General features: G+C 40.9%; 1 protein-coding gene across 1 annotated transcript in view; it reads left to right on the plus strand.

Moving 5' to 3' along the window:
* Positions 1-9,423, plus strand: part of GPBP1L1 (GC-rich promoter binding protein 1 like 1) — a 31,988-nt gene extending 22,565 nt beyond the window's left edge. Inside the window, exons 8-12 of the mRNA XM_059853917.1 lie at positions 2,608-2,748; positions 6,283-6,441; positions 7,180-7,304; positions 8,154-8,256; positions 8,488-9,423. Of these exons, the coding sequence (XP_059709900.1) occupies positions 2,608-2,748; positions 6,283-6,441; positions 7,180-7,304; positions 8,154-8,256; positions 8,488-8,634 (675 nt within the window). The 3' untranslated portion in view covers positions 8,635-9,423. The remainder of the gene's footprint in view (positions 1-2,607; positions 2,749-6,282; positions 6,442-7,179; positions 7,305-8,153; positions 8,257-8,487) is intronic.
* The last annotated feature ends 628 nt before the right edge of the window (positions 9,424-10,051 follow it).

Here is a 10,051-nt window from a genome sequence, read left to right on the forward strand (position 1 = left end):
TAGAGCTTGTCCGTGTTACTGGCTGTTGTATGCAAAGATAATTTCTGAGGTCAGTAAATTAATGCTGTATCAGTGTAGAGACTGAGAGATGAAAATGCACTCCTGCAAGTTATGGGAATGTGTATTGTTAGTGCTGGTCATGATATACCCGTTGCATTACAGTGTAGAATTTGGGCATAAAAGTCTGCTTAGCTAATGTAGCAGCTTTAGGAGCAGCTACAAGTGCAACAGTAATTGCACATCAAGTCGCTCCTTGCAGCTTGCTGTGCAATTACTGTTGCATTTGTTTTAGCTGCTTCTGAAGCCCATGGACAGCGGTGTTCCATTAGTTCGGTCAAGGGGAGCTGCTCTCTAAGCTTTTGCTTACCGTGTTCTGAAATTAGACTATGTAGGTTTTGATTCTTCAGATAAAAAGAATACATTATTCAGTGCTCACAGTTGGAATAAAACTGACTATGATCTGAAGGTTCAACATCCATCAAAATATAGTGGTGGGCTTTTTTTTTTTAGCTTGCTTTACATGTGACATAGTTCATTTGCATTCCAGATTGTTTATCTGTATTTAAATCAGAGATTATGGCAATATGTAGTGGTACCTGCCTAAGTTCCTTTTAGTTAAGTTCTTACTTCACTGAATCCAGTAGGCCTGAATTACACCTGGATTTATACACGAAATATTGCAGTATTGATAAAAAAGGAAATGTTCTTTGGCTAGTGGAAAAGGTATTAATTTTTTAGATCAGTCACATTAAGCAGGCTATAAATATGTACTTAGTGATTTAGCTGCTAATTTCTAAGTGTTTACACACTGACGTGGTGCTGTGATTACTGGGGCAGTGTGATATTCCTCAGATTGCAGTGGGAAGAATTATCTGATGTCATCAACAGTGCTGTTGTTAATGAATGGTGACCATTAGCAAAACCCAAAAGTGGGGTATCAGCATCTCCTTAGCCACAAAAGCTGTGTGCATTGATGCCTTTTTAAAGTCACAGCCTTAAAGCAGCTGTGGTAGGATGCATTAGCCTTAAGACTTCTAGAAAGTTATCCAGGAATTGCAGTGCATAAAATAGTAGAGGAGTCAAAACATTCCTTTCCATAAAGTCAGCAGTATTGGAAAGCTGTCACAGGAAAACTGAATGAAAAATTATTTTGTTAAGTTGTACCAAGTAGTTCAGAAAGGAAGAGAACTGATGGCAGTGAAATAAGTGTGTTCTTTCTGGCTAATTGAGATGACCAATAGCTCACAGTCAGGCAATCCATGAAGGTCACACTCAGCCATGCAGGGAAAGCAAGAGGGGTCTGTCTTTGGATCTGACTGAGCTGCAAGCTGCCCCTTTGTGGAAGCCTGGAGAACAGCACTGGGCAGCTGAGAGTGGGAATGGAAAAGTGCAACCCTGGAGCTGTGGAGAGAAACTTCTTGTCAGAGTCATACTGCACACTAATTTTAGTACAGGCAATAAATATTGTGCAGATCAGGATATTTCTGAGGTTTGAAGGGGATGTTTTTAATGTGTGCTGTGAGTGCCATAGAATCTATTTGATAGTGTGGGATGCTCATTTTGAAGTGAGAGTGAAGAGTAAAGCTGATGGCCTACCCATGCAGTGTATTTTTTTAAAAAATTCATAGGACACAGTAGATAGTGACTACATACTGAAATAGTGCCTCTGTTCTCATTGCTGGCAGATTGCAAGATCTGTTGCATCTCAGATTTAGCTGAATCCCATTTGTGCATTAATTATTTTATGAGTGACTTGAAGCTGGCTTCAGAAGTCCAGTGAGTCAAAGGAACCTGTATGTTTTAACGTTCTGACAGTGTCTTGCTAGTGCCACTTGGAACAAGTTTCTTCTTAGGATTGTTTTTGTAGAGACTCTCACTTCACAGTGTTTGTCCCTGACTGATAAGAGACCTTCAAGAACGCCATTCCAAGTAACACAAACTTATCTTTAAGTCTTTGCTCTTTAGCCAAATGACCGGTATATTCAAAGGGATACTGCAGAGAGTATCCAGGGCAAAACAGCAAGTGATCCTGCACTGTAATAAATTGGCTGCTTTTTCTTCTTTTTCTTGTTATTGTTGCTAAATTGGTGCAATGATGGACACTTTCAGGGCCCTAGGAAATAAATAATTTTCATTCTCTAAACAAAACCATTGCGCGATGATCTTCTTCACACAGGGAAACTTCCTATCAAGTGATTGGAAGCCTTTCTTTGTGGTGTGCAGTGTTCCCCTAAGAAATTTCATTTTAATTGGGATTTTTTTATTTCCCATCTGTGAGTAGCTGTAAGGTGAATTGTATTACACAGTGGTGATTCCAATTAACGAAGGGCAATGCTGGATTTTCTCTGTGAGCTCTTAATGGTGTTTTACTGAAGGGTGGTGCCCATGAACCAGAATTGTGTGTAATTTGGGGAAAACAGAAGATGCCAGGGGAAAAACAACGGGTGTTGAAATAAACCTGTTGAGACCGTTGTTGGAGAGGGAAGAAGAAAAGGAAATCCATACAACAGCCAACACAATGTTTCTTATTTATTTTAATACTTGCAAGCAGCCCCTTCTCATGCCTTGCCATTTACTGCCCTGTGTTTTGTGTTCTCTTCAATACAGCCAAGCCCATGGAAAGCCAACAGAAGTGAACATAAACCAGGCTCACTGTCCTCCACCCGTGACTCTGCCTTTACCAGTCCAGTGTCTGTAACCAAACCAGCGGTACTGGCAAGTGGCTCAGTCCTCACCTCTCCCAAAGAGGTAAGGGTTGGGCTTGGGGATAGGCTGGGAGCTTTTGTAACTATCACCTACTAGAGCATAAACTCTAGTTTATGATAAAGCCCTCTCTGCGTGTGGTACGTACCTTTGCACCCTTGAGGGATGACTCACTTGTACATTCTTAGCACATTCTGCCACATCAGTGATACACTAAAAGTAATCAAAATGGGGTTTATCTGTCTGTAGAGCCACTGATGTTTGTTCAACTGTATTAGAATTTCCTTCCAGTAAAAAAAAAAAAAGTACTAATGCTTTAAGTGGTGTTGTGTAACAAGACATGCGTCAGCTTGGTGTTATGGGAGTGCAGATACCAAGAACTGATGTGAATAGGTAGGCAAATTGATTCCCATGATGTTTTTCAGTATAGGAAAGGAAGGGGAAGGAAGGTGTTCTGCCTAATTTCCTTTTTTTGGAACAACAGCACAAGCACTCAGATCTGAGGGGCCTGAAGGAGTTTAACATGTGTACATATGACTTTTCAGCTACAGTATCTCTTTTTAGTTTTGACTAAATTGGAAGGAGGTAATCTGCTGAGATGGAAACTGACTTGCTCCTGGTTTTGGTCTGAAGTATAGAGAGAGCCTTGAAATACAAATCTCTTAATATTTCAGCAATAACTGTGACAGAGCACAAGGAAAAAAAGAATGAAAGTAGAACAGACTGTGATAAATTCCTGGCCAGTGCAGCTGCTCTTTTCAGGTTTGACTTGATGATCTTGGAAGTCTTTTCCAACTTTAATGATTTTGTGATTCTGTAAATGATGATTTACAACATCTGAAATTAGCTTGTTCTAACTGTAAAATTGGGGGATTTTTCTAGTCATCGCTTGTCTTGTTCTGTTATAGGCATTACTTCTAAAATAAGGCCTTGTCCCTTTATGATTCTCTCCTTTGCAGACTGTACTTTGCAGCAAACTGCACTTTTCTGCCTTAGCCAGAGCTGAGTGTACGAGCAGTCATTGAAGGCAATAGTTAATACACAGGCACCTGTCACTTTGATAGATAGATCTTATACTCTGTTTCTTTCCCTTACCTTTTCTCTCTCTTTAGACCAAGTTCTTTGGGCTGCTGTTAGCTTTCCTTTTGTGTAATGCACAGCACAGTATGGACAGTGTAAATATGTAAACTTCAACAGTCTTTTCACTTCAGCAGACAGGAGAGGTGTCACTTTGTATCATACAGGAGTAGTGCAAGTGTTTCCTTCATGTGTCCCTAAGAGGGGGGTGTGAAGTTTCTGTGAAACTGCAGTCAGTGAAGATGTTGGGTACCAACCTGAGAGCTATAAACATAAAGGGCTTAAAAATTACTCCCAACTAAACTGGATACTTGTAATACATTTTTCTTTGAATCTGTTGGAGATTGAGATTATGAAAACAGAGATCTGTGGCCAGCAGATAGTACTGCAATCCTGGTTGTCCCGGACTACTACACATAGTCAGTCTCTAGCTTTTTGTTTCTGAAAGGGGGCTAATGCACCTCCTTCAGAAGTGGTAAAAATAGCACCTTTATTCATAAGAGACCACAGTGTGTTGAAAACTAAAAGGATGCCTAACTAAAAGTAACACTGGCCCTGTCCCCACAAACCAGTCTAAGACAACCAGGCTTACAATACAGCCTGAGTTCTTGAAATTAATTAAATGAATTCAGGATTACTTTTCTGGAAGAATAGCCATCCATGTTACCTAGACAGACGTCAGAACAAATCTGAGGTGATGCATAGTGCTCTCCTTCATAAAAACCCAAACATTCAAAAAAAAGCAACACCAAAAGACTTAGATGCCTTATGTTTCAGTGAACGGGCTAAGCTTACTTGAGAAGAGATGCCAGTTTACTATTTTAGTGCTAAAGAAGAATATTTCGTAAAACATAACCCTTCTACAGAAAGTTGTGCATAAAACCAGAATTGAGGTGAAATTAATTCCCTTTCAGAAATCTGTTGTTTCTAAACTTTAGCTGTAACTGTCTTCCCCTGATGTGTAGGAATTGTTTTAGTACCTCAGTAGTTTATTAGAGATTAAAACAGCCACTAGCAAAGAGTTCAAGTTGAGTATTTCAGATTACCAGAAGACATCTAATTTTAGTCTCCTTTGTTCATTGTTACCTTCTGTCACTGCAGTCAAACTGATAGTTACGTTGAGAGCTTAATTTCACTCTTGTGTTGGCTTTTTATCCTGATAGTTGCAGTCACTCATTAGGTCTGTAACAACTGCTGATTTGTTTCTTACTGCGTTGAATTAGACAAAATCTGGAACGTCTGCCTGAGAAATTACTTCCAGGCTGCACTTACTTCCTTGCAGGCATTATTTCACACCAGTGTTTCACATGCAACAGCCATTGGAAATATAAGCAGCAGTTGCTGCCTTGTTTTTGGTCTAGTTCCCTTGATCTTTGCTCAGAGCAGTGAGTGCGATAGAAATTTTTGGCACAGGAGTTTCATTTTGAAGAGCCTGAATTTGCAACCTTCCCCCGCAGCTTAAAAAAAGTGTGTGGGGAGAAAAACACTACAAACTTCAGGAAATTTTACTGGTTTAATCTTCATTTTTTAAAAATCAAAGCATGTACATGAAGAAAAAGTAGTTTTGCATGCAAGATTCTGGTGTCAGTTATCCATAATAATAATTAAATTCCTCATTGTTTTAGAGTAGCCAGCCATGAACTCCAGCAGGAGGTTAAGATACTGGGAACTTTCCCATAACACATTCTTAGATTCCTTTTGTGTGCCCAGTCAAAACATGGAACAGATAAAATTGAAAGCTCACCTTGGTTAGCAGTGCTCCTATTGCAGGATCATGGCCAGATACTGCCAGTGGGCCTGGTTCACAGATTCCAGATTATTAAGAAAGCTTAAACATTGTGGAAGAGCACAGGAGGTTTCCTGGTGTTCGTGCACTGAGCTGAGCAGATTTCCCACAGGCTCAAGGGTTGTCCGTGTCTGGCTCCACACTGAACCATCTGGGCTGAGTGTACAGAGCCAGGAGTTGGCAGCATTCCCTCCAGGGGAGGATTCCAAGGCTGTGGCTGCCTGTTCTGCACCCGGTTGTGGTTAGTTAAGGATGTGACCACTCCCTAAAAGGAGATTACTTCCCATAGCTTAATTTCAGGGTAGAGTCTGTCAGGATGACTTAAAACGCAAATATGAACTGAGTCTGATCTGCTTCATTTGCTAATTTTTGTAGGGCAGGAATCCTGCGTGAAGTTTTTTGCCCTAATAGTCTGTTGTAGGTACCAGCTTGCTCGAGACATTACAAAGAAGCAAAATAAACATATTCATGGCCATGTGAATTGACTCCTAGGGGAAGAAAAGAAATTGATTTGATGATAATAATAGATGGGAGAAGTGAATGTGCAGCTCCCATTAGTATTTTGATGGCAATTTGACATTAGATTGGGGTTTTTTGAGGGATTAAGAGCCACCCAGGGAACTGATGAGTGTTTGAAAGGTGTAAGCACAGCCACTGAAGAGGCCTCAGGTTTGCAGCAGTGCAGTTTGATGTCTGTGTTCTCCCTCCTTGTGCAGAGTCCTTCCAGCACCACCCCTCCCATCGAGATCTGCTCCTCACGCCTGACGAAGCTGATGCGCCGGACCACTGACAAAAAGAGCGAATTCCTGAAGGCACTGAAGGATGATAGAAATGGGGAGATAACAGAAAACAGGGAATGTGACAAGCTGGATGATGTAAGATCACTGTCCTTGCTGTGTATGCAATCATTACTGTCGAAGGAGTTGGGGCTGAAAAAGCTCTGAGCAGTGTATGTAATTCAGTCTCTGGAAGAGGAATGGAATGACTCCCACTGATCTGGCGTACTTGCCAGTGGAAATAGTGTACAGCAGTGATGGAGGGGGATGTGTAGCACATTAAAATGCAAGTGGATAAGTAATAAATGAGGCGGAAGGGAAGGTCACAGATGTTAAAGGTAATCTAGATTTTTTTGCAAGGATTCTCTAAAGAGAGGAACAGTATCATATTTTAACATCTCAAGTTGCTTTCCAACTCCTCTATCAAACTGCATTCACAGAAAAGTAGAATTTTGTGCTTGTGAAAGGTGCAGGAATGTGGTTTAAGCCTCAGAGGTTCAGACCAGACCCCTAAATGTATAGATCTGTGCCTTAATGTGTATGTAATGTGTGTCCTTAGGAGCATTTAATTCTCATCGTTTTCTTGCTGTCACTCTGAGCTGCTGGTGATGGCTTTGCAATGCCAATGCTGCTTGGCACAGCAGCACAGGCCACCAAGTGTCCTTTGTCCTGTGTTGTCCTGTCACAGCCAGGTACATGTTGCTGCAGCTTCTGTAAAAAACACTGGCTCAAGGAGAAAGGCTTGGCTGAACTTCCAAAGGCAGAAGCTTGAACTTGGAACTGTGCTGTTGGCATGGTCTGTGCAAGCACACTTTGATGGTTTTTATTTTTCTTTAGATGGAGAGCAACAGCACACCAGAACCAAAGGAAAACTGGGAAGAGAACTGCCATCAGAATGGCCTTTCTCTCCCTTTGCCGGAGGAGGGGGAAAACCTCTCCCATTCATTGGAAGCAGAACACAGGTGAGTAAATGGCAGAATAAAGTGTCTGGAGTAAGGGAGGGCGAATCCTTGGGCTTTGTGAGGAGAAGGAAACAATTTTGAAGAAAATTCTATTTTTGGGAAGCAGCAGTAGCTGTGTTTATACAGGTAAGGAGGTGTGGGGGCTTTGTGACTAGTACAGGACTGGGTGGGGTCTTATTGAAAGTAAAACAAGACAAGGCTTTACCAAGGTCTGTAATTAAATTCCAGTGCTTCTTTAATGCCACATCCCCATGTGTTAATGCTCCCTAGAGATATTTATCTGCCCACAGTGGGAGTCAGCATGAACCAAGGGTGATTCTGGTTAATTTGCAAGCAGGTGTCCTAAATGTAATGATTTGAAGACACACACCACACTTTGTTTGCACTTAGAATACTCCTGTGCTCCTTTACATGCTGTAAAAGTAGAAGAGAGTTAGAAAAATATTTACCTGGTATCTCAGGCTGTATCTCACATCAGTGAGTAAGCAGTGTGAGCATCTGGTGCAAGCAGATAATAAGGTTCAGAAGATTCTGAGCTGTGATACTGGCTTGGTTGCCTTATGTCCTTCTTCAGTGTCCTTGAGTTAGAATTTCAAATCCCTGTCTTCCACCAGACTGGATATGTACCCATTGTACAGGGCTGCTGATGGTTAAATATTTGTAAAAGACATTGAAAAATGGTGGGTAAACACAAAGGATTGTTGAAGTGGTCTGTGATAGAGAAGATTCCGTGGTGAATTTGGAGTGATTTACTACAAAACCTTGCTTTTCATGGACAAAGTGTTCCTTCCTTTGCCATTGTTCCCTTGCTTTAGTTCCCATGCCCCTGGTTTTTTTCTCCACAATCAGGTTATTGAAAGAAATGGGATGGCAGGAATATCCTGAAAATGATGAAAACTACCTTCCCCTCACGGAGGATGAGCTCAAAGAGTTCCAGATTAAATCAGAGCAGGTATGTTTACAGCTCTTGTGACTGCTCTTTTCCTCTCCTTTCTCAATGGCTTGTTCTTAAGCGTGTTCAGGAGGACCAAGCGTATAAGGGAGAATGTAGTAGAGTGGATGATTCTGCATTATCCATGTGTGCATACACAGTTAAATGTGGCATTCATGTCCACCACAGAGGGCTGGTGACAGTTACTCTCCACACTTCTGCTCCTTTTAAAACTTAATTTCATTCCTACAGCGAAGAAGAAACGGATTTGGGAAGAATGGATTTCTTCAGGGCCGCGGCTCCAGCCTGTTGTTCCACTGGGGAAGCACTTTTAAGACAAAGATTGAGGACTCAGACACAGAAACAAGTAGCAGCGAAACGTCAGATGACGATGCCTGAAACTGGGCACAATAAAATTAAAATAAATAAAACCAACCCAATAAACTCAGTTCATAGTTCAACACGTGTTTGGGGTTGTATAAACTAAACAGAGTTTATTCTGTCTCCAGTCTGTTCAGTTTTTTCTTTTGTTGTTGATACTTCATGCACAAGGGAAATAATTTTATCCCAAAGAAGAGAGAAATTGGCTTCTTTAGCTTTTTCTTTTGGTTTTGCCCTAATGCTTACTAGAAGTTTGTGCAGCTAGCAAATTTTGACAAAAATCCCTTGTGGGGCAGTGCACAAGTTCAGTCGTGTGAGCAGGACACAAGTGGCTGACTGATCTCTGCAACAACAAGCTTCTAACAGTGCCGCCGCATTGCCCAGCGCGCGGTAACGGTGTGCTAAAACAATCATTGTCAATGACAAAATGGCTTTTGAAGTTCTAATTATGTTAAATTAATGCTAATAACATGAATATTTTATTTTATTTTATTTTTTTGGCGGCTCGGGGAGCTTCATCACTTAACCAGGCGTTTGTGGTTTTCTTTTTTTTTTTTTTTTTTTTTTGGGTACAGCTGTAAAATATTTGGATATAGGAATTGTTTGTGTTCTTCTTCTTGCAGCCTTGATATTCAGGGTGGATTGTAAAATATAAATTTTTTGTGAGATTTCAAAGATTAAGATTATTTTGATAACATTATTTACAGATTTTAAAAAGTGACTATCACATTGAGTCTGTATGAGGGGGAAAAACTACTGCATCAAAAATAACTAACTTGGAATAAATATTTTGCATCAGTTTGCCAATTCTAATTGTCTTTCTTCTGTAAGAGAAGCTTTCCTCTAAGGGACCTGCAACTTTGGGGGTTCAGTAGCACTGGGGATAAACAGTTTCTTCTCCCGCTCTATTTTTCCACTTGGCAAACATTGCTGTAGTGCTCAGACTGCAGGAGCTGAACTCTTCCTTTAAGAAGGGAGAGGTAGAACAATGCTGAGATGACAGTCCATGTTTGGGGATTTTTTTAAAGAATTCAAAATTATCTTCTACTAAAGCAGTTTGCTTTTTTTTTCCGCTTCATACAAAATGGTGAAGCTCGACCGGTCGGTGTCACTTGTTCCTAGTGCAATGCTGCTGTTTATGTTCACAACGTGGCAAGGGAATGTCTGAATCCAAAGCTGTTTTCATTGAAATCTTTTTTAAAAATTCATGAAAACATTTCTATTAGATTAAAAAGAATTTTACAAACAACTCAGTTGTGGCCTAAGCTATTTTAGTGTCTGGTGTAAGTTCAGCTTGTGCACAAAGGTTTTGGATTGGAAAGTGCTCTGGGGTTGTGCAGTGTTTGCAGGGGGGTTGGGCGGAGTCACACAAAACCTGGTCTTGCTGCGCTGAGGGGGTTTGTCCCAAGGCTGTGCCTGTGTGTTCTTAATCCAT

Source organism: Haemorhous mexicanus, chromosome 9 (assembly GCF_027477595.1).
Source record: "Haemorhous mexicanus isolate bHaeMex1 chromosome 9, bHaeMex1.pri, whole genome shotgun sequence".
NCBI classification, from domain to species: Eukaryota; Metazoa; Chordata; class Aves; order Passeriformes; family Fringillidae; genus Haemorhous; species Haemorhous mexicanus.